This window comes from Penicillium griseofulvum, assembly GCF_001561935.1.
Source record: "Penicillium griseofulvum strain PG3 chromosome Unknown contig_80, whole genome shotgun sequence".
Classification (NCBI taxonomy): Eukaryota; Fungi; Ascomycota; class Eurotiomycetes; order Eurotiales; family Aspergillaceae; genus Penicillium; species Penicillium griseofulvum.
In genome coordinates, this window is record NW_024467471.1 from 263,676 (window position 1) to 287,258 (window position 23,583).

At 49.0% G+C, this 23,583-nt stretch overlaps 9 protein-coding genes across 9 annotated transcripts; 5 read left to right on the forward strand and 4 right to left on the reverse strand.

The window, feature by feature from the left end:
• Positions 1–1,773: 1,773 nt before the first annotated feature.
• PGRI_011440 (geranylgeranyl transferase type-2 subunit beta) lies at positions 1,774–5,189 on the forward strand (the record flags this gene model as incomplete). The annotated part of the gene is made up of 6 exons (XM_040788857.1): positions 1,774–1,872; positions 1,919–2,204; positions 2,265–2,713; positions 2,766–2,890; positions 2,951–2,989; positions 3,458–5,189. 6 exons carry the CDS (start codon positions 1,774–1,776, stop codon positions 5,187–5,189), a joined length of 2,730 nt encoding a protein of 909 aa, XP_040645810.1.
• Positions 5,190–7,862: 2,673 nt separating this feature from the next.
• msh3 (mismatch repair protein MSH3) lies at positions 7,863–11,359 on the forward strand (the record flags this gene model as incomplete). The annotated part of the gene is made up of 3 exons (XM_040788858.1): positions 7,863–8,646; positions 8,705–9,798; positions 9,851–11,359. 3 exons carry the CDS (start codon positions 7,863–7,865, stop codon positions 11,357–11,359), a joined length of 3,387 nt encoding a protein of 1,128 aa, XP_040645811.1.
• Positions 11,360–12,403: 1,044 nt separating this feature from the next.
• PGRI_011460 (40S ribosomal protein eS28) lies at positions 12,404–12,955 on the reverse strand (the record flags this gene model as incomplete). Its single annotated transcript, XM_040788859.1, has 3 exons — positions 12,404–12,465; positions 12,654–12,737; positions 12,895–12,955. The coding sequence occupies 3 exons, from the start codon at positions 12,953–12,955 to the stop codon at positions 12,404–12,406; spliced, it is 207 nt and encodes a 68-aa protein (XP_040645812.1).
• A 658-nt stretch (positions 12,956–13,613) lies between these two features.
• Positions 13,614–14,776, forward strand: PGRI_011470 (ATP phosphoribosyltransferase; the record flags this gene model as incomplete). The annotated part of the gene is made up of 4 exons (XM_040788860.1): positions 13,614–13,630; positions 13,701–13,756; positions 13,836–14,327; positions 14,403–14,776. 4 exons carry the CDS (start codon positions 13,614–13,616, stop codon positions 14,774–14,776), a joined length of 939 nt encoding a protein of 312 aa, XP_040645813.1.
• A 417-nt stretch (positions 14,777–15,193) lies between these two features.
• PGRI_011480 (uncharacterized protein) lies at positions 15,194–17,983 on the reverse strand (the record flags this gene model as incomplete). The annotated part of the gene is made up of 1 exon (XM_040788861.1): positions 15,194–17,983. The coding sequence occupies one exon, from the start codon at positions 17,981–17,983 to the stop codon at positions 15,194–15,196; it is 2,790 nt and encodes a 929-aa protein (XP_040645814.1).
• A 305-nt stretch (positions 17,984–18,288) lies between these two features.
• Positions 18,289–18,884, reverse strand: dprC (the record flags this gene model as incomplete). Its single annotated transcript, XM_040788862.1, has 2 exons — positions 18,289–18,444; positions 18,492–18,884. 2 exons carry the CDS (start codon positions 18,882–18,884, stop codon positions 18,289–18,291), a joined length of 549 nt encoding a protein of 182 aa, XP_040645815.1.
• Positions 18,885–19,275: 391 nt separating this feature from the next.
• PGRI_011500 (MDR family NADP-dependent oxidoreductase) lies at positions 19,276–20,396 on the forward strand (the record flags this gene model as incomplete). The annotated part of the gene is made up of 2 exons (XM_040788863.1): positions 19,276–20,091; positions 20,151–20,396. 2 exons carry the CDS (start codon positions 19,276–19,278, stop codon positions 20,394–20,396), a joined length of 1,062 nt encoding a protein of 353 aa, XP_040645816.1.
• Positions 20,397–21,069: 673 nt separating this feature from the next.
• On the forward strand, positions 21,070–22,009 carry PGRI_011510 (SDR family NAD(P)-dependent oxidoreductase; the record flags this gene model as incomplete). Its single annotated transcript, XM_040788864.1, has 2 exons — positions 21,070–21,133; positions 21,183–22,009. The coding sequence occupies 2 exons, from the start codon at positions 21,070–21,072 to the stop codon at positions 22,007–22,009; spliced, it is 891 nt and encodes a 296-aa protein (XP_040645817.1).
• Positions 22,010–22,208: 199 nt separating this feature from the next.
• PGRI_011520 (uncharacterized protein) lies at positions 22,209–23,234 on the reverse strand (the record flags this gene model as incomplete). The annotated part of the gene is made up of 1 exon (XM_040788865.1): positions 22,209–23,234. One exon carries the CDS (start codon positions 23,232–23,234, stop codon positions 22,209–22,211), a length of 1,026 nt encoding a protein of 341 aa, XP_040645818.1.
• Positions 23,235–23,583: the final 349 nt, after the last annotated feature.

Sequence of the window (23,583 nt, forward strand, 5' to 3'; positions counted from 1 at the left end):
AAAGACAGGTGAGACTGCATATGGTGACATATGCAGGCAAACGAGTTAAAAAGAAGCCACACCTCGACTCTTTGTTGACAAGGGAACGCAGAAACAATGGACGGGTTCAGCTGATCAACTTACCGAATTCCTCATATTATTCAATATGTTTTTTTTTCTGATGTCTGTGAGACCGTTGTTCAGTGCAAGTTCAACTTTCCCCCCTCTTTTTGGGCGCTTCGAAGTCGGGGATCGGCAGGGCGGAAGGGGGGTGAGATAGGAGTCGTCGAAAAGAATTCAATCTAACGTACGGAGTAGTTATGTAGGAGTCAGAGATACGAAAAAAAAAAGTTGAAGAGTAGAAGTTCAATGTAAACAAAAAAAAACCCAAAGTGCAAGTCTCCTAATAGACATTAGCGGTCCGCTAGTCCAGGGACTCAAGCCACGGAAGTTCACAATTATTAGACCAAAAATTATGACTTGAAACCGTTCCACATTATCTTTTTTTTTGGCTGAATAAAAAAAAAAGATATTAATTTCCTAACTCCCTCAATACTACATTAGGACATTATGATGATGTGTCTATCTTTTGCTTACTCAATTGGCATTGGCTCACGTTACCCCAAAAACCCTCTGGAGACGGGATTACATTCTATTTGTCTCTGGTGCTTGATACGATTATAGTGGGAACGAACACGAATGATCAGAGCTCCCCACTTTTATAGATGGTCTATACAAGTCTGTTATTGGTCAATCTGGTCAGTTACAATAAATCAGTACCTGATTTCCTTTCCTAGATGATCCATGGTTTAGATATAAGGCAGTACTACATCATACTCTACACGTGAACAGACCAACCCTACATACTATCTGGGTATACATACTCTGTACTCCCTATAAGTAGACATAAGTAAGACAATAGGCAAATTTGAGGTATATCAGGAACTCCGGCTAAATAACTACAAGTCCGTGTCCAAACTCCCACTTTTATAAATTAATTTAGTTCCTCGGTCCAACCTTGGAATCCATATTCTTCCCGATAAAGGCTTCCATGGGTTTCAAGTGGAGTTCTCCTGTTTTACAATTTTAGAACTTTTTGCTTGTATAACATGGGAAGAGTCGGAGCCACAGGAGTACAGTACTATAGGGAATAATTAAATATGGGTACTTACTATTTAAATTGTCTTTTATATTAATATCCAATTGCCACTGTACGGAGTACACGTATTTCGTATACTGCATTTCGGTCGATGCTCCCTTATACTCCGTACACCGCCATCCTATTTCGAATTTGCAACTTGGGGTTCCATCCAATCTGAAACATGGCTTGAAATGTCAAACTAGCGCTCGGGGATGACAATTGCTTTTGGTGTGCACGGGGCAGGCTAAGTGGATCTAGGGTTCCAATCAGTGTCGAGTATACAAATGTACTCATACTCCGTACATAGTAGTATACCTAGGTACAACATAATGTACGGATCGATACGCAAAAACTTTCCACAATACCTACGGGCTTAAAAACCCTTAGCTTGCATTTGATATTACAATGATCAAATAATGATGTCAGGATTAACGTTTAACCGAACGCACGTGCTGTATCACGTGTAGGTATAACGCACGGACCACAATATGCAAGCTCCACCTGCCCGTTGCCCAGGTGTAGGCATACTAAATCCACATTCACACACCGCCTTGTGCTCTTATGTTAATACTTTCGAAAGCTAGGTCCCTACTCTCCTGCATATCCCCACCAATCAGTGATCTTCTCATCTCGTCATTCCATCATTCCAAGACATGGCCCTAGTATCGGGCCCTGGGAGAGCTGGGGTTAGCCCCACAGGCTCGGACCTACACACCTCTAAGCATGTCACTTACATTAAGAATCTCGATACTGTACGTCTTTCAAAAGAATATTATGAATGAAGATTAACCAAGACAGAGGAAAGATGAACTAGAATATTGGCTTACAGAACACCTTCGACTAAATGGTGTATACTGGGGTCTTACAGCCCTGCATATTCTAGGTCGTCCAGATACGCTACCTCGAGATCAGACCATCGACTTCGTCCTTTCGTGTCAAAATAACAATGGAGGATTTGGTGCTGCCCCAGGTCATGATGCCCATATGTTGTACACCGTCTCTGCAGTTCAGATCCTCATAACCATTGACGCTGTCGATGAACTCGAGAAGCGGGGCCGAGGTGGGAAACAGAAAGTTGGGTCTTGTATGGCGTTTTTCTCATACTGATATCAACAATTTATGATTGTTTACTAAGCTATTATAGTCATTGCAAACCTACAAAATCCAGACGGATCCTTCATGGGAGACCAGTGGGGCGAAACAGATACACGGTTCTTATATGGTGCCCTCAATGCATTGTCGCTATTGCGTCTAATGGACCTAGTCGATGTTCAAAAGGCCGTTTCTCACATTCAAAGTTGCGAGAACTTGGATGGAGCTTATGGTATTCGCCCCGGTGCCGAGTCCCACGCTGGCCAGGTCTTTACTTGCATTGGCGCATTGGCCATCGCTGGTCGCTTGGACCTGGTGAATAAAGACCGCCTTGGAGCTTGGCTCAGCGAGCGCCAGATCGAAAGCGGTGGCTTTAATGGTCGACCGGAGAAGCTTGCAGATGCGTGCTATAGCTGGTGGGTTGGATCAAGCCTTGCCATGATCGACCGTCTACATTGGATCGATGGCAAGAAGCTTGCTGCGTTTGTTTTACAATGCCAGGTCAGTTCAGTTGTATATTGCATAGTACAACCTATTGCTAACCATTATGTAGGACCCTGATGCCGGTGGCTTTGCTGATCGACCAGGAAATATGGTGGATGTGTACCATACACACTTCAGTCTTGCAGGCCTGAGCCTATTGAAGTTCAATGGCCTTGAAGAGATAGATCCTGTTTAGTGAGCTCTGATACCTCCATCCATCATTCTATCTTTTGTTTTGCTAACTCGAATAAACAGTTGTATGCCTAAGTCAATCACTACCAAATGCCTTGCGGGGTAATTCATCAATTGATGGTTTGATCCGTATTGAAACCTCCTGCATTCTAATAAACTATGATCGTCTCTTTATGGATTATGGAATACAATGTGGGAGGAGAATAATGACCACTTTGGCTTATTCCGCTTCATATTCCCCTACAATAGCCAAAGAGCTGTTAAGACATTGTGGTACATATTGTGTACATAATGATGAATGATCCTCGTGAATGGAAGTTGTTTGTATTGAATAACATCCCGTGACTTCACTCGTGATCCAAGTGAAGACGCTCTTTCCTTGAATTGAATAGCTGATTGATAAGGGAATGGACACCTCCCGTCCGCCTTTCGGATGTGTTTATAACGCCTCGCATTTTCTTCCATCGCTCCTTCACCATCTTCCATCAGACTTTCTTGGCTTCTACACTTTGGTTGTTTTGCCCTTTCCATTTGCATTTCATCATATTGTTTAGTTGCTGCTTCCTCCAGGGCTTCCATCATGCAGGACCCGGTCCTCCAGTGCAGCATCTGCCCTGGGCAGCCCGATTTCAGTGATGTTTCCCATCTGTTGACCCATGCCGCCTCCAAGGCTCATCTAGCCAACCACTTCAAGCTCAAGCTTCGCGCAGATGATGAGAACGCAGTCGAGCTTCTCAGAGAATACGACGAATGGTTTGACGCCAATGGCTTCGCGAAGCAGCTGGCTGCTCGTATGGCCAACAAAGAAACCCGGAAGAAAAGAAAGTCGGACGAAGCATCGATTTCCGATGCTGGTAAACGCACAAGGACCCAAGCACCCAATGTCGAGCCTGAGAGCTCCACCACTCCTGCAGCCACAACCACCTCGGGCCTTGATTGCCTCGATCCTCGCCTGGCTGATTCCCAGGACGACCAGCAACATGCGGATGCAATCCTCGCACCAACTACACCAAGCCCCTTGCCTATGACGAACAACAATGCTACATCTCGAACAGGTCCGACTCTTCGCTTTTTGCGATCCTCGAATCCCGCAAAGTTAAACGTGTTGCATCCCATGCATGCTTCTGGACTCGGCGATGAAACCCGATCATTGGCTTTGCCTGTCACGCCGATGCAGCGCCGACACAGACCGCAACCCTTGGAAAGAACCTGGGCTTCCAGCAGGGATACTCCTGATCCTTTTATTGACTCTGGTGATCAGACTCAGGTATCTGGTGATGCCGAAATCGACAAGACTCGGGCTGAAGAAATGGCAAGACTTAAGGGAGTTCAGTGGCCAGGCATGGATATTTTTGATTCCGCGACGGTGCAGATGCGTCGTCGACGCAACCAGAAGAAGGATAGTGCTGTATTGAAGACGATGGAGCTTACTTCTTCGCTCGTGGAGCCAAACGAAATGGTCTTCTCCCCAGGAGGAACTCTATTGAAGGAGCGTGAGATCACGGGCAATGTGGAGGATTACAGCCCGTTGAAAGGGGAGACTCCAATTCCCAGACGAAGCGTCACTCGTACCAAGATCGCCCGCTTGACCAAAGCGGACCCCAACGTGCCCCGTGCTGCGGACAGAAAACGACAGAAGATAGACCGCAAGAACGTTGAAGAAGGACCAGTCAGAAAAGAGCAACATTCTCCCCGCCGCTCGCGCCGCGCGGCAGCCCGCACTCAGTCTTATGTTGGTGACGATGAAGAATTTGGTTTTACTGTCAACACCTTTGGCAAACGGGCGAGGGGTGGATTTAATGTTTTCGTTGATGCGGAACAGGAAGGAGAGGATATCAAACCATCTTACCAGGAACCGGGATTCAAAACGCAGTTTGACACATTGACCCCCACTCGGCTTGTTTTGAACGAAAAGACGAACACCGGTATTCATGCCCCGAGAATTGGGCACACATCCGTTTACAAGGAAAATATTGAGCCTATTCTGAACCCCCAAGGCCGAATTGGCCCCCATGATTGGCACTCTCTATTCGCCAAGCGCACCGACACTGATGAATTTGGATTTGGCCCTCCATACTTTTCTGATATTGGCGATTCATACGACAACTTTGACAAGGCTGGGTATCGATTCAACCCTCTCCAAGCCCCTTCCAACCACCCTTTCTACGACCCCCAGTACGAAGAGCATGATGCAAACCACAATGGCTGGCTTTCAATGGAGCAGACAGCCCCATCCGAAGAAACTCTCTCGGAGGAGGACCAAATGCTTCAGTCGTACTATTTGTGTGCCGATGCAAACTAAATCCGACGACTCTGCTAACCTATTGACCAACCCCCGGACTCACGAACTGTTCAGGTTGGCCAACCCTGCTGACAAGACCGATGCTATGCGATGTTTCCCGAAATGACGAAGATGATGACGAAGATGACATGGATATCCAGAACCGAAAACCCAGAAAGTGACTATGGTAGTTTTACCATGATTTGCCCTTGCCCAACGACCGTAACTATTCACACCCAGGCTGATTGCAATCGCCCACAAATTGTGATTATGCATGGGGTGTGCATTTGTATTTCTCGTACTCGTTGGACTGTTTAATATGCTGTACAATATCATGATTAGCCAATATCAATATGAATGTGCATTAAAAGTGTTTCCCGCGCATGTAGAGACAACATTCCTTTCTAGAGGTCCTCTTGTTTTATGCCCTAAGGGTGATTTAACGTCTTTCCTTTGGATTTTCTAAAACCCTGTGCAAGCGCCCTTTCCAGGATTACTGATTTCATTATATATCAAAGGAACGCTCAATATCTTGCGATGTCATACAAGCATTAACCATATAAACCCACATCGATGACAAGCACTCGCCAACTCCCTGCCTTTGCAAGGATAATCATACCACTATTCTCTTGCCCTAATTGGAATCATTATAAGCGCCGGCTATTCAGCGGACACATACACCTTCAATCCTCACTTGCGGTCATGATATAACCCACAGCACTTAGTTGTTCAGGAGATAATCAACAGTCAAGCATTGGTCTATAACCTAGCTTGCTTGGAGAGGACTGAGTCTGTTCGGACTTCAACTCCACGCTCATTTTAAGATTTGGCCTTCGATTAACATTTGTGACCCTTTGGGGGTTTAGACTAATCATGCAACCTGTACTCGAGCTCAATACGGCCGACCAAGTCATTATATGGTGTCTCCCATGTTATATGTTTCATATCGAGCTACGTTGAAAAACCAAGCTAATAATCAGGAATAAACCTATTTGCAGTAACCGAAGACAATTGACAAGGTCCAAGGAGATGCCAGATCCTCCACTTGGAACATGGGAATAAATGCAGCACGTACAAAAGGTATACTACTTACATGATCTCTCTCTGTAGCTTGGCTCTCCCGTTGAAACCTCCCAAGATCCTTATAGATCTCAAAATAAAAAGTGGATTCGCTGACAACGCTATTCGAATCCCGACCAATGGAATCTCATATTTCACGTGATTTCCCAAAAGCGTAATCCAATTATATCCAATTATCTGTCGCACAAGGGCCCCACTTCTGTATACCCTCATAAAAAGACCTGCAAAGGGAAAAAAAATGGGTTGCTTCTCTTTGATTGAGCGTGTCATCCTTAGTGCAGGGGCCATGCTAATCTTCTCTGTATATTTTCAGTTGACCATATGCCCCGAAGGGCGAAAAGAGATCGTTAAAGTTCATTATGACCGATGTTTAGGGCAGAATTGTACCGCCTTAGTGGTGACCTTGGGAGGCAAGAGCTACGATATCAGGTACGTGGGTTGACATGTGGATACTTTCGTGCTCCAACTACTTAAGAAGGCGGTTTGCTTGTGAAATTCAAGTTTAGTTACTTTATCGCTTCCGGGACACTACGAGGAAGCTGGAGCACTTGGGCAGACTCATTGAGATTTAGATATCCGGAGTGATAACAGTAGTTCTTATTGAAAGGGCCTGTATTTGTACCTACAGGAGACGTGATGAATGGAATTCTGTATGATCACACAAATACTGGATTGAATGCCAGCATGAATGCCCTACAAGACGAATAGAACGAATAAGAACCTTCAATTTGGCACCATACACCTTGGAGTGATTGACATAGCCATAAGCACTAACTAAACAAACAGATACCCGTTGCCTAAAGGCGCCTTATATCGATGCCTGGCTAGATGCCTCCCTTTTTGTCAGTGCTCTCAAGCATGATCAGCCTTATTCTCTCTCCCACCATAGTCATAATTACCACCTCAACAGCAGTAACAATACTTGATACCTATTCCACTAGGTGCAGATTGATAGTATGTCACTTGTTCAGGCAGTTTGGGGTCTTTGTTTCTTTGCCCCCAGGAATCTTGCAATCCTAGTGTGATACGGGGCTGATTGTTTGTTGACGAGCCCAAAGTGAATTTGACCTGATCATGCAGGCGATTATCAGATAATGCAATATCGGTAAACGGTGAAGGTCCGATTAATTATTCCACGGGTCTTTTGAAAAGGGCCAATTTGCAAGAGAAACTAGGGCTATTTCGTACGGACGGGTCGCGGACCCCGTCCAAGGTATCTTCACAATGAGACCCCGAGGCTCATGTCAAAGTTTCAGATTATCATTGGCTATTGATTTAATCCTAGCACATTTGCGTCTGATATGTGATAAACCGGATCAAGCATAATCTCTGGACCTCAGTCGTCTCCTACGGCGGTTGGACAAAGGTGCTGAGTCAGCAGCCAATTAACGCCCCAGCGCGTTCTGTACGCGTCGAGCTCCAAGTAAAATGCGGAGAACTCAATGGGACTTGATTTTAAGCATTCCTCGTCTGAGATCAAGCTGAGATGAAATACCACTGTATTGAGTTTTATTGAATCCTATCCCATACATATCACCGCAACCCAGAACCGCTACATCGCACCGCCACTCCGCATACTTGTGGTGGGAGCAGTTGCAACCATCTTTTGTCAAAATGGCACCTCACTCTTCGCAATCCTCCGCACCCTCTTCATCGTTAAAGCGAAAGCAAGCAAGCATCTCCAGTTTCTTCACCCAAAAACCGGCTCCCTCGGCCACGCCCAGAGACTCCGAACCGATCCCGGCGAAAACACCCAAGAAACGACAAGTGTCGCCAGCTGACAAAATTGAGCCGAAGCAACATGATATTACCCCAGAAGACGACGATGAGGATGGCGAGGATATTGTGGCGCCAGTATCGAAGCGAGCCAAAACCACTAGAGCAAACACAGAGGAGCCAATCCGAGTTGCGACAAGCGTGGAGTTCGAGCACACATCTCAGGCAAGCAGCAGCCAACGTACCGATATCTTCAAGTTCCAGAGCTCTCCTGCCGCTGCGCCAGTCGTAACAGAGGAAGGCCCAGAGCAGGAACAACGAAAGAAAGAGAAGGAGAAACTGCACCAGCAATTCGTCCGGAAGCTCGGTGGGTTAGATTGCCAGGTTGGGCTTGGGAGAACCGCAGCGAACGAAGCAGCCATGGCGGAGGCAGAAGCTGCAGAGGCGGAGGAAGACGACGAGCCTGCACCACCACCCCCGACCAAAGGCAAGGGTGCGAAGAAAGTCGCGAGCAAGCTCACGCCCATGGAGAAGCAGGTCATTGAGATCAAGCGTCAGAATATGAACACGGTGTTGGTAATTGAAGTGGGATACAAGTTCCGGTTCTTCGGAGAGGATGCGCGCATTGCGGCCAAGGAGCTAGGCATCGTGTGTATCCCGGGGAAGTTCAGATTCGACGAACGTAGGTATCTCTACGTATCAGAATACCGAAAACGTGCTAATAACAGGACATTCTGCAGATCCATCCGAGGCACACATTGGCCGGTTTGCTTCGGCTAGTATCCCTGTGCACCGATTACACGTACATGTGAAGCGACTCGTTACAGCCGGTCACAAGGTTGGCGTGGTGCGGCAGATCGAAACAGCTGCGCTCAAGGCTGCGGGTGATAATCGAAATGCGCCATTTATTCGCAAATTAACCAACCTCTACACGAAAGGAACCTATATCGATGACGCTGAAGGTCTGCAGGGTCCGGCACCGGCAGCAGGGGGCGCCTCCCCTGCCACTGGATATATGCTCTGTATGACGGAGACTAATGCCAAGGGGCCCGGGAATGACGAACGAGTTCATGTCGGTATTATCGCTGTCCAACCGGCTACAGGTGACGTTATCTACGATGACTTTGAGGATGGCTTCATGCGGAGCGAGATTGAGACACGATTATTGCATATTGCTCCCTGCGAGATATTGATCGTTGGAGAGATGTCTCGAGCTAGCGAAAAGCTCGTGCAGCATTTATCTGGAAGCAAGATGAATGTGTTTGGGGACGCCGTGCGCCTTGAACGGGCCCAGAAGAAGAAAACATCCGCTGCTGAAGCACATAGCCATGTATCTGGATTTTATGCAGGAAAGATGAAGGCTACCAGTACCGAGGAGGATACTCAAGCTGCGAAGTTGCTTCAAAACGTTCTTGGCCTCTCGGAGCAGGTGACTATCTGTCTGTCTTCTATGATCGAACATATGACTGAGTATGGGCTGGAGCATGTGTTCGATCTCACAAAATATTTCCAGCCATTCTCTGCTCGTTCGCATATGCTGCTAAATGGAAATACGCTGGTCAGTCTAGAAATCTATCAAAACCAGACTGATCTCTCGACAAAGGGTAGTTTATTCTGGACTTTGGATCGGACGCAAACACGATTCGGGCAACGCATGTTACGGCAATGGGTTGGAAGGCCTTTGCTGGACAAGGTGCGCCTCGAGGAACGAACAAATGCCGTGGAAGAGCTTATTGAGCCTGCGCGAGCGGTTCCAGTAGAGAGAGTGCGAGGGTTGCTACGCAAAGTCAAGAGTGATCTTGAGAAGAGTCTGATCCGCATTTACTACGGAAAGGTAGGTAATACTTCTATTATGATGACCACACCTATACTAATGTTACGCCCAGTGTGAGCGACCCGAGCTTCTCACTGTTCTGCAAGCTATGCAGATGATTGCAATGGAATTTGCAGATATCAAAACACCTGCCCAGACGGGCTTTGAATCACCGCTGGTGAGCGAGGCCATCGCCTCTCTGCCCACGATCCGAGCATCGGTCGTTAAGTTTTTGGATAAGATCAACATGCATGCTGCACGAACCAATGACAAATATACCTTCTTTCGCGAAGCGGAGGAGACCGAGGAAATTGGTGACCTCAAGCTCCAAATTGGAGACACTGAGCATGGCTTATCAGAGCATCGCAAAGAGGCGGCGTCAACAATTGGAAGAGGCAAAGTCGAGTACTCGACGGTTTCCGGCATTGAGTACTTGATTGAGATCGAAAACAACTCCCCGGCACTCAAGCGCGTGCCAGCATCGTGGGTGAAGGTCAGCGGCACAAAAAGAGTGTCCCGCTTCCACACGCCAGAAGTCATCAAGCTCATCCGCGAGCGTGATCAGCACAAGGAAGCCCTAGCAGCAGCCTGCGACCAAGCATACAAAACTCTCCTAGCTGATATTGCAGCGCAATACCAGTCCTTCCGGGATTGCATCCAATCCCTCGCAACACTCGACTGCTTATTATCTCTCGCAGAAATAGCCCAACAACCAGGCTATGTCAAACCAGAATACACAGAAGAAGCAGGCCTCCACATTGAGCAGGGCCGACACCCAATGGTCGAGCAACTCCTTACCGACACATACGTACCCAACGACACAAATCTCCAGCACGACGGCACACGTGCGCTCCTCGTCACCGGTCCAAACATGGGAGGTAAATCCAGCTATGTGCGTCAGGTAGCACTGATCGCAATTATGGGCCAGATCGGATCCTACGTTCCAGCAGCTTCCGCCCGACTCGGCCTCCTAGATGCGGTATTCACGCGCATGGGCGCCTTCGACAACATGCTCGCCGGCGAATCAACCTTCATGGTCGAACTCTCCGAAACAGCAGATATCCTCAAGCAAGCAACGCCTCGATCCTTGGTTATCCTTGACGAGCTGGGCCGCGGTACATCAACGCATGATGGTGTTGCCATCGCGCAGGCAGTACTTGACTACATGGTTCGGTCGATTCAATCCCTCACCCTTTTCATCACGCACTACCAGCATCTGTCGCGCATGGTGCATTCCTTCCCGGATCACGCTCTCCGCAATGTCCACATGCGGTTCACCGAGACAGGTACCAAAGACAAGGGTGGGGATGGGGAAATCACATTCCTCTATGAGGTTACTGAGGGAGTCGCGCATCGAAGTTATGGGCTGAATGTTGCGCGGCTGGCGAACTTACCTCCGGCTGTTATTGACATCGCTCGCCAGAAGAGTGCTGAGCTGGAGGAGTCTATCCGGCGCAAGCGGTTGGCTGGGCTTTTGGGGGCGGTTGGTCGGGTCATTGATGACAAGAATGATATCGACGAAGAGTCTGCTGGTGCTGATAGTCTGCTTAATAGGCTCATGGCCAGTGCAGAGCAGCTGTAATTCTACATAGTATGCGGGGCATTGGGCATTTTCGGTTAAACTGTTACATACATATGCATGAATTTAGCATGATCTTTAGATCCTGGATATCAATATTGAATCAAATAAAGTTAGCCGCTTGTGCAGTCTCTATTTTAACCCTAAAGTGTTGAGGATCAGCACTGCGACGTCTTTATATATCTTGTGAATGTCTTTTCCCCTTTCTCAGCGCTATAGCTATAGAGATGGCGGCAAAAGGCATCTTACAATAGTTACTGTCTACCTGCCCACGGGTACTTGGTAGACATGTTAGGAACCCTAGACAGCAATTCTAGAAACTCACATAGACTACACTGGCCAGATGCTCTACGAACGCTTTCAAAACCTCGACCTCGACAAGGCTGAACTGGAAGTTTTCAAACTTTTTTTTTGGATTCCATTGTTCTTTTTGTCGATCGGGGCCTGGTTCGAATCGGCGTTTGTCTTTTCTTAAGTACCAGTGATGGGAGGAAAGCTGGTACGAGGAAGAAAAGAGAGGAAACAACATCACAACCTCGTTTGTCGCATTGAGCCCATGCAAGCACGCCTAGACGTGTGTATGTAGTAAAACACCAAGATCGAAACCAGACCAGACCGTGCCACAAGTCCACAAACCAGCCCTCGCGCAAGAACTTGATTTCGTTTTCTCGTATCAATAAAAAAAAGGCTTCTATTATCTTTTTTGCGGTTCTCTGCTCCTCTCTCTCACGATCGTTTCTCCATAATTGACCTTCCGGGACTTTCGGCGTTATAAAAGCCAAAAGTCAATCCACCCAAAACAACCACCTCCAGTCGAAACGTCGGAAATCGTTGAAACGGCCCCTCGAGAATCGGCAGGCGGGGACGATTGGGCAGCGCGGGGGTTTAGGGCTGAGGAAGATAGGAGGTTGAAGGTACGGCAAGAAAGAAAAGCGGGGGACTCGATTTTGGCCGAAGAGTAATCATGAAAAATCGGTCGTAAGGGATATGCGAGAGAAGAAGAGAGACAAAATAGATGACGCGAGCAAAATTTCGTTTTGGTGGATTTTAACGGAGACGGCGGGCCTCGCGCTCAGACTCGAGCAAGCAGAGGATGTCGTCAACGCGGACTGGTGCGGAGTAAATGTTAGCGATGTGGTTCGGCAAAGTTTTCACGTCGTCTTTTGGGTCGGTTCTCGAAAATTGCATATTTCAACATGGGAGCTCTTTTCATTGTATAATGAATAGACCCATTTTTCTTTTTCCACCTCTTGGATCCCAAAAGACGACCGGGTTCAAGGAAATCAATATCGCATACCTGGGCCCTTGACGTTGCGGATGATGGAGCGGGAGGTGTCGTCCATGAACTCGACGCGGACCTGGGTGACACCACCACGGGATCCTAAATAAATTAACCATAAATTAGCCATTGCTATTCCTCCAAGTGTATCTTCTTTATCGGTTGTTTCGGGCGATCCGGGGCGCAATGGGTGCATCCCGCGAATATCGAATATCGAATTGTGGGTTTTGGAGCTTCAAAAAGCTGGGAAAGCACATACCGGTGCGGCCGAGGACACGGGTCACCTTGACGAGCTTAACGGGCTGCTTGCTGGAATCCATCTTGGAGGATAGGAGAGGGCGTTGAGCTCGAGGGTTGGAGTTGGTTGGACTGAAAGTAAGAGAGTGTTGAAGTGGAATTTGGCCTGTGTGGGTTCGTGCAAATTACGCGAGGGCTCAGGGCCAGCTTGACACCTGAGCCGTCAGGCATAATATGAGTCAGCGATGGGGGATCGACACCCGATAGATCAGGCATATAAGGCAGAACATATTTTTTTGGAACTCCGATATCGTTCGGCATCACTATTAGACAACTTTTAGAGCTTCGGCTTCCATAGCCAATTATCCTATAGAATACACCAAAAACTCGTTACAGTCTGTACCAAACATATGTAGATACTCCCAATAGCTATACACCAGAGAATTCTATCACGTGGGCTTATACTGTGCAACCAACACGGTACCTCCCCTGGTCCCCCGGTCCCCCGGCCCCGTCACTAGTCACCGGAGTAATCTGCCCCTCCAATTTCTGCCGCAAGAAGCTCCGGTCTCTCTCCCACTCTGACTCCTCTAGACTATATTAGCTATTCTATCTTGTTTTCGAGATATATCCACTGTCTCTGAATTGCAATTGACTTAACCTCTTTGTCGATTGATCCCCGACCAGCTTATTCCCCCACCTCAAACCCTTGAAAGCCCCGCGCCGCACCGCTCTATCGCCATGGATCTCGTCAACCAGTGAGTCAATTTCAATTACAAACCTACATTTGAATCCCTGCTAACATACCAATTCTAAACAGCCTGGAAGGCCGTCTCCTCTTCGCCGTGCCCAAGAGCAAGTTCCCTCCCAAATCGTGACTCATAGTCTGCGAGCAGCGATACCCACATGAACAAGAAACAAAGATATAGAACCCAAGACTGACGACATAAACCTACTATATAGAAGGACGTCTGCAACAAGCAACTCTCGACCTCCTCTCCGGCTGTGATGTCCAGTTCCGCCGCGAAACCCGCCTCGACATCGCGCTGGTCAAGAACCTGCCTATCGCACTGATCTTCCTGCCCGCTGCCGACATCCCGACCTTCGTTGGCGAAGGCCGTGTCGATCTCGGCATCACTGGCCGCGATCAAGTCGCCGAGCACGATGCCACCCTTCCCACCGGCGAGACCTCCAACGTCGAGGAGATCCTCGACCTGGGCTTCGGCGCCTGCAAGCTGCAGGTGCAGGTCCCCGAAAAGGGCGAACTCAAGGAGGCCAAGGATCTCGTTGGCCGCAACGTCGTGACCAGCTTCACTGCCCTCACCGAGGCTTTCTTCCGTAACCTGGAGGGCGTTGAGGTTGGCGAGAAGCTCGCCACAAAGATCAAGTATGTCGGCGGCAGTGTCGAGGCTGCTTGTGCTCTCGGTGTTGCCGATGGTATCGTTGATCTTGTTGGTATGTTGCGATGATCAGTCCATTGAAATATTGGGAAAACCGGAATTCGTTGCTAACACTCAATCTTCTATTCAGAGTCCGGTGAGACTATGAAGGCCGCTGGTCTCAAGGCCATCGACACCGTTGTCTCCAGCACAGCCGTGCTGGTCAAGTCCCGCAAGGCCAACAACGACATGCTCACCCTCCTCACCTCCCGTTTGCGCGGTGTCATCACCGCCCAGAAGTTCGTCCTGTGCCAATACAACATCCCGCGTGAGCAGCTGCCCGTCGCGTCTAAGATTACCCCCGGCAAGCGCGCGCCTACCATCACCGCCCTCGAGGAGGAGGGCTGGGTTGCTGTCAGCTCAATGGTGGAGAAGAAGCGCATTGCCACGGTAATGGATGAGCTGATTAAGGTCGGCGCGAGTGATATCTTGGTTATGAACATTGCCAACTCACGCACGGATTAAAGACTTGATGATACTTTGTTTTCTTTTGGGGTTTTTATAGCATCCTTCTTTTCTTTTTTTCTTTATATACCGTGATGGACTTTTCGGGGATACTATTTCCTTTTCTTCTGGTCTTGATAGAGACTTCTATTATTGGAGAGAACAAAAAAGCACATACATAGAATGGGATAGGATTACATAGCGTGTGTGCAAAGAGATCTATTACTTTATTTTTCTATTTCTATATGAATAGCCTCTCATGCTCCCCTATACAACTGGGAACATGTATAACTACATAGGCTCAACGCAATATGATACAGTCACACTAAACGTGCCATATCCAAAAAGACCTGCCCAAAATCATCAAACGCATGGCCAATGGTATCATCAAAAGAATAAAAAAAACCAACAAAAACCAAAAATCCCACACCGTATTCCTTATAATTCCTTCTCTCCCAATCCCACACCCTCCTTCCTCCCCCTCTGAACAGCCCTAAGACACTGCCCAACACCCTCAAGATCTCCAAGCAACCCAACATGTCCCCGGTCACTCTTCACCAACCCATCCTTGATAATCCTATATCCAGGTGGTAACATAGCAGCCGAAGCAAGACAAACTCCATCCCCAGCCGCGAAAGCAAGGTCATCATATGCATCAACCTGCTTAATACTCTCACGCGACACAACCCGCGCCCCGTATACAGTCGGCAGCGTCTTCCCGTACAGCACCGCCGCAGGCGGGTACCTATTCTCGGAATGATGCGAAGGTCGGAATGCAAGGTTCTCCTTGAACCGTTTGGTATCTGCCAACGTGCGCTGTAGATACTCCTTCGCTACGGCGCGTGGGATGGTGCTCGTCGTGGCGATTTTGGAGGTTGCTGCGCTGCTGCGCGGGTGTGCGCCTGGTCCGACTAAGCCGTCGGCTGGGTTTTGAGCCTTTTCGGCAGCATATGCGGCGTATGCGGCAGGGTTGTGCGGCGTGTTTGCGTTGCGGGCTTGGATGCCTTTATCTGTTGCGGTGAGGGCGTGGCTATCTTGTGGGATGTCGTGAGAGTCCTGAATGAATTCGTCCGAGTCGTCGCGCAACCCCATTGAGAAGCGCTTGCCGAGGATGGGTATATCTTTGAAGCCGAGGATGGTGCTGTTTGTTGTTGGAGGGACGGGGAGAGCGGGGCCCATGCAAGGGGAGAGACGGTGCTCCTCCCATGTTTTAGCGTCGAAGAAGTCGATGCGGAATTCTTTTTTGCTTTGCTTGTCGATGAAGCAGTGGCCGTCTTCGGGGAGGAGGGCGAAGCTCGTGCGGAAGGTGAAGTTTACTTGAGCTGTTAGAACGCGTGAGCTGAGGAGGACGTCATCGCCGTTGCGGAGTGGTCCGAGGATGTTCACACAGTGCTGGGGTACGCCTGCGTACACAACTCCGGCGAAGAGATCTGGTCGCTCGTTGACGGCGTGTCGGGTTATGAGACCGCCCAGGCTGTGGGCGATGACTGTAGCGCCGCGTCGGGGCTGCCCTGGTGCAGGCTCCTGGTTACACGGCAGGCTCTCTAGGAAGGAGATGAGCCTGCGCGAGAGCAGCTCGGGACTTAGACGCCAGTCATATCCATAATCGTGGACACGCATTTCGCCACGCTGGGCATTTTCGCTCTTGCGCAAGCGCTTCATCAATCGTCGACAGACGTCCACCGGGCCAACGTGGGAGAGAACTCCAGATGGAATGATTGTCTCTTCCATGCGTTCCTCGTCCTCTGGGTTCAGACCGACCTCCAAGTCCACTTTCCGCAGATTCAGGCCAACCTTCATCGGTACCCAAAGTTGTCGATGGGGTGGCTTAGCTGATCGCAGGATTGATCCTCGGTAGCCTCCTAGAATCACGACATCGCCGGTGAGCTCTGCCATTGCTTCTTCTAAGATTGGATGTGTTATGTTAGGGTTATTCCGCGAAGTCTGAGGCGGGCTTGCAGCGCGCGGTGGTTCCTTTTTGGCCGAACTAGCAAAGTTGCTGTTATTTGATATACCGTTTCCAAGGTCTGGCAGGAATGGACGAGAGCCCCAATCAGTGCGGATATCCTGTAGATGGAGGTTCGGCATACTAAGCAGCCTGCTACTCGAGTCTTGGAGACTATCCTTGATTGCCTTGAACCGGCTATTTACCTGGGTGTGTACATTCTCATATAATGGTCGCTGCTCTAGGGATGATGCCGTGGATGACGCACGCAGATACAGTGATTGATCTGAAGAGGACCTCCGCAAACTTGGCGGTCGACCAGGCATCGCCGCACTAGGCCTCCGGGCGAAGGAATGTTTCGCGACCGAGGTTCCATCTGGTGAGCGCAGCTCAGGTATCGATTGAGCAGCTTCTCCGTCATCGTCAATGCTAGAGCCGCTTGGTGGGAGAGGTGACGGCAGCGGACGCCCACCCAGCGATGAAGTTCTTTTCGGTACTCCGGAGTTCTTCTTAACTGCGGGTGCTACCGTCTGGCTGCGGATTCGGTTTTGGCCATTGGGGCCACGGAACGAGAGGGAGGGCCGGTTCTTCAATGAAGTCAGGTCAGGCAGGAATTTCTTCAGCTCGCCGGACCAGCTACGTTGCCGGCGAGGCAATGTGTTCTTCAATAAGGCCCCAACAAAACCAGACCGCTGGCTCAACCCTGTATCTTTGGACCCGGTCTTTTCAGATGCAAAAAGATCGCTGCGGGGACCATGGGCAAGGTGACCTGGTTCGGGTTGTTTATACTGTGCGGTGGGGTATGACGCCCTAGGCTTATGTCCAGACGTTCGTTCGTGCGGTGCTGGTGCTGGTGCTGGTGCTGGTGCTTGTGCTGATGGTGGCGTTGATGTTTTTTCGACCTGCTCCACTGACTCTGGCTCGGCCGTGATTTCTGATGCAAACAGACCATCTTCGCCTACAGTATCCGGTATCGTCGTAAAGTATGTCCCGTGATGTTCCAGGACTCGATTCTTCTCTGCTAGGGGAGTAGCTCGGGCCTTCATGCGGCTCTGCTCGCGCCCGATGCTAACCCCCACCATGTCACCGGCGTCATCTTCATCGGTAACCTCAATTGCATGTGGGAGTGGTTCATCGCTATCCGAGCTAGAGAAGGACGAATAATGGGAGGGAGAATCTGAAACGACATTTGAAGATGTCTCCGAGGAGTACAATGTCTTCTGCGGGAGTGTTGTGGTGGTTTTTTGGGAGGAATATTGTCGGTCGGCAGGAATTGAGGCCATGCTGAGGAAAGGAAAGCGCTGAAACTTCAAGACATTCAAAGGAAATATTATAACTGGGATATTGTAAGTTGTTTTGAGAGAAAAGGAAACATGTGGGTTTCCTCAGCACAGCCTTCTCGGGTCGGTCGGATGTATAAAAAAGTATAGAAGAACTACCAAGAATTATTAAGAAGAATCAAGTTTTTCTTAATAAACATTTAAGCTATTGCAAATGCTTAGCTAGATATATAATTACTATGTCGAGTATATCAATGAAAAGGTCTGTTGGACTTTTGATGTCTTTTGCATGTGACTAGATATTTCCTCTACTTGACGTATCTTCTCCCCTTCGAAAATTGACCAGACCTCATCTCCTCTGCACCCTTATTCGCAATCTCCTCATTCCTCTCAGCACCCTCATTAGATCCAAAAGCCCGATCAACAGCCGTATTCAACGCCCCGCGCAATGATTCTCCAGCACCCTATAACCTAATCAGACCCGTTTGCTCGTTTCCCGATTTCAACTTACGTGAACCGATGCTGCAGCACCCTTTACTTTATTCCCAAGTCCTTCACCAGCCCGTGCAGCCCTAGACCCAGAAGCCGCTTGATCCTGCATTTCCGACCGCTGTGCTGTACTAGCAGTGTACGGGAGTGGCGCATCCCCGACAATCCGGTCATCGCTGCGAGAGGGCGACGGTGAGAGTGGTTGCTGGCGGGTCTGGCTTGGTCCGCCTGCGGATGATTTCGAATAACTGGCTCCTGTGGCAGGATTGTAGCCCTTGGTTTCATCGTACTCGGATCGTGTGTCGCGGAGGCCTGTTGGGCGGCCTGGGGCGCCAGTTGATGAGCCGCCACCCACTGCGCCCCGGGCAGTTTGAGTTGGATCGGCGTGTTCGTAGCTTTGGTAAGTTCGTGACATTGCCCAGATGGATATATATATATATATTTAGTTATTGGTCCAGTGTTAGTAGGAGAAAATATAGCAGTTCATAATTTTAACAGTTCGGTCTATACTTCCTGAATAATGATGTCACGATGAGTGAGGGTGGACTAGATACGGATAGATTCACCTGTATAAATCCCCTTCTCTATGTATACTGTAGATGTACGCATATCTATCATTTTATGTTCAAAATCGAAATAATGCATCTCCAAATTGATTATTCAACACTTTACCTTTTACCTTGGGGCCGAGGTCCAAGGAGCAGTTTTCCTAATATGGAACATCCCCGATACAGATATATACTTTCACAACTCCTCCCTCTTTTGCACAACACTTCTCTCTTCACCAATCCCTAAATATCCTCAAAATGTCTAAACAAATCATCTACACCACCCCTCCGGCCCCGGCCATTGATCCCTCTCTCACCAGCGGTACCTTCCGCGTAAACACCCTCCCCATCCCCAAAGATGTACCAACAGACAAGCTCCTTGTACGAGTACACTACCTCTCTCTGGACCCCGCCATGCGCCAATGGCTCACAGCCAAGCGTTCCTACATCGCGCCCGTCGAACAAGGCGCCGTGATGCGCGGCCAGAGCATCGCCCAAGTCCTCATCGTAGGCAGCGACCTGACATCCAAGTACAGCAAAGGCGACTGGGTCGTCGCCGGCTCCGGCTGGCAGGAGTACGCGGTTGTCAGCGCGAAAGAAGCACAAAAGATAACCGTTCCGGCCGGCGGACGGCCCACAGACGCGATGTCCGTGCTCGGCATGACCGGGCTGACGGCCTACTTTGGCATGGTTGAGATCGCGCAGGTGAAGAAGGGAGACACGGTTGTTGTTTCTGGGGCTGCGGGTGCCACGGGTATGGTGGCTGGCCAGATTGCGCGGATTAAAGGCGCTAAGCGGGTTGTGGGGTTGGCGGGAAGTAAGGAGAAGTGTGACTTCTTGGTTAAGGAGCTTGGGTTTGATTCAGCGGTCAACTATAAGGACGCTGATTGGAAGAAGCAGCTTAAGCTCGCTACGCCTGAGTATATTGATGTTTTCTTCGATAATACCGGTGGTGATATTCTTGATGCTTGCTTGGCGAGAGCCGCTACTGAATCCCGCTTTGCTATCTGTGGGGCTATCAGTCAGTATAACGCTGCTAAGCCGCAGGGTCCGGGCAGTTTCATGAATGTGATTGTGAGTTCTCTTGAGATTCGGGTTTCCTTTTGGGGGGATTGAAGGCTAATTGATAACAGTCGCAACGCATCACCATGAAGGGGTTCATTGTCTTCGATTTTGCGAAGCAATACCCAGCTGCACTCAAAGAGCTTGGCACTTGGTTGGCTGAGGGTAAGCTCAAGCGCAAAGAGCATATTGTGCCTGGTGGCTTGGAGGCGGCGCCTCAAGGTCTCATTGACCTCTATGCTGGTGCCAACACCGGTAAGATGATGGTTGAGGTAGCGCCGGTCAGTGAGGCGTTGGCTGCGAAGGCCAAGCTGTGAACGTATGCCATTTCAGGTTTGAGATTTCATAGCATCATACATAGTATCACGTAGCAGATAGTATTTGATCTTGTCTCTTAACTTGAATTCTAAATAACTTTTGGACATAAAGAGAAATCCCAAAAATATATATACCCCCTACATATAATCCCAGTTGCTTTTATATTCAACCGCCAGGTCTTCTATCAAGCTCAATTGCAGATAGTAGGACGTCTCTATCACCTTGGTTAGATATTAAGATAGATATGTATTTTCCCTTCTATTAATGCCTGCTTGGGTCTTTTCTACTTGAGTATATAGAAATGACGTCACTCTGATATACTACATGAGGGTGCTTCCCCATAGATTCAAGATCCAACCTTGGAATATATATATGTTAACAGGAATTTCAGATAGTTACCTTGATGACCTACGAATGATGCACCGAAACAGGCAAAATATGACCAGAACAAGTTTTGTACGTTTGTCAAAAACTCATGACTTATTCCCATGAATCCCATCATAATCGCCTATTTATACAGCCATGGCGCGACTCTACATACCAGCTCTTAGCAAATACCAAAAAGTTTTTCCATCAATTCCATCAACCCAAATACTGAAGCTCTCTCTCCTACCTTCTCGTCAATTCAGAGTGTATCACACCAGAAAATCTCCCATTTCAGACAAGACCAAAATGGCAGCCAACGAAAGTAACCAACGCTTCAAGCTTGAAAACCTGTTCAATGTGAAAGACAAAGGTGAGCCATATACAACCACTCCATTCTAGCCTATTCTAACAACACCTAGTGGCCCTGATCACAGGCGGCGGCTCCGGAATCGGCCTAATGGCAGCGCAAGCTCTCGCCGTGAACGGTGCCAAAGTATACATAACGGGCCGCACAGAAGAGAAACTCGACCGGGTCGCCTCTCTCTACGGCAATAACACAAGCGGCAAAATCATCCCTCTCCCAGCGGACGTCACCAACAAAGACGAGATTCGCCGACTCGTCTCGGAGATCACCACACGCGAAGGACACCTCTCAATCCTAATGAACAATGCCGGAATATCTAGCAAAACGCAAGAAACCGAGCCGGAAGACGCATCAAAGCTCCAGACATCCCTCTTCGACGACCCGGGTGCCACCTTCGAGGAATGGGACTCGGTGTTCCGCACCAACGTCTCGCAGATCTTCTTCATGACAACCGCGTTCCTGCCGTTGCTGCAGCGTGGATCGGAGGTTGAGCATGGTTGGTCTAGCACTGTGATCAATACATCTTCCATCTCCGGTATTGTGAAGGTCTCGCAGCATCATTTCGCGTACAATGCTTCCAAGGCGGCGACGATCCATTTGACTAAGATGCTTGCGCATGAGATTAGCTCGTCCGACCTGCGGGTTCGTGTTAATAACATTGCTCCTGGGGTCTTCCCTAGTGAGATGACTGCTGGAGAGAGTGATAATGGGCAGAAGAGTTTCATTCCGGCTGAAAAGTATCGGGAGAAGGTTCCTGCTTCTCGGCCTGGCAAGGATGAGGATATGGGCAATGCTGTGCTGTTTGCTGCTACTAATCAGTACTTGAACGGACAAACTGTTGTTGTTGATGGGGGTTATGTTCTTGCTGCTGGGTCTTTGTGAGGAGTAATAATTGTGTATAACAAATTTGATATCTGAGGGTATATGCAAGCACGCTAAGAACATAATCAAAATGACAGCTTCGTTTTAAGCCTCAATCAGGCGTGGACCAATGTGTGTGATATAGGTAGCTTCAAGCTGTAGGGAATACCGAAATTCTAGCCTTCAGTATCCATTTTCCCCGGCTTCGCAAACCACCACACTACTTATCCATTCTGATCGCAGCAACGTCGCAGTTGTAATACGTTTCCAAGAATAGGGATGCAGCATTGCATATATAGCGTTGCGTCGTCTCTAGATACCATCTATCAGTGACTTGTCTTCCGGGCCCAAAAGATATAATATGACGTACCTGCCCCAAAGTCTCAATTGGCGGGTATCCATCCACTCCAGTCCGAGCATCAAGGTAATCCAGATAACGCGAATCCTCATGATTGGGACGCGCACTGCGCCATAACATCCGGTCTGTGATGAGCGCCATATAAAGCATAGCAGAGGCCCAAACATCCGCAGGACGAGAATCACACTCATCAACATCATCTTGTCTATCATCACGATGCATGTGGGATTGGAAATGAAGTTTGAATTCTTCCGGAGGTATATAAGGGAGTCTCATACCCACGAATGAAGCGGTGGGCGAATTCGCAATGACAGGCTTACTGTCACTGCCAGACTCCGAACTTTGGCGACACAAGGAATTCAACGGCCACGGTAGTGTGAACGACCATGAAGATTGTGCAGGCCGGGGCCGCGGGGGAAGCATTCCTTTCCCACCGCTGGTCTCCTCCCATATTCGTCGGATATGTCCGTCGCCAAACCCAGCGAGCTTTACGGCTCCGCTGGCAGTGAGGAGGACTGTCTCGAGACGGACGTCGCGGTGTGCCAGACTATGGTCGTGTAGGTAGGCAAGGGCGCGCAGGAGCTGGGTTATTATACAGTCTGCTTCTTGGATTGGGAGGGCGCCTTTGCGGGATAAGAGGGTGTTTAGGTCGCCGCCAGCGCAGTAGGGCATGACTAGACAGAGCTCGTCGCGTTCGTTGTGGAGAATGTCTAGGATTGGGAGGATGTTTGGGTGGTTTGGATGGAGGGCTGTTGCATGGGGAGAGCTTTGGGGACCTCTCAGGATGGAGCGTCTGTAGACTTTGATTGCGACGAGTTGGTTATCCCTTTGTTTGTCGGCTTTGGTTTCGTGAAGACGGGTTGTGCTGTTGGAGCCATAGTGTACCATCTGGCGGTAACGGCCATATTTGTCTATGAAAGAGAGATGTGGTGATGGGAATGTATATGATTGAGTAGATATTGATGGTGCTGAATCTCGACATAACAAGGGCTGCTGCTCTGTTGGGACTGAATTCAACAGGGGTAGATTGCTACTCTTGGTACCATTGGACAGGTGGTGTTCAGCTGAGAGGTTGCCTCGTATCAAGGTGTGGCGATGATCGGCAGTCTTGTGAGAACGCATGGCTAACATTGTATAGGTGTGGTTTTTCTCCCTTCGCGTATGCTAGGCGGTTATGGCGTGGGAGAACACAAAAACATTGAATAGAGGGAAACATTCTTCTTTCCACGAGGCATTA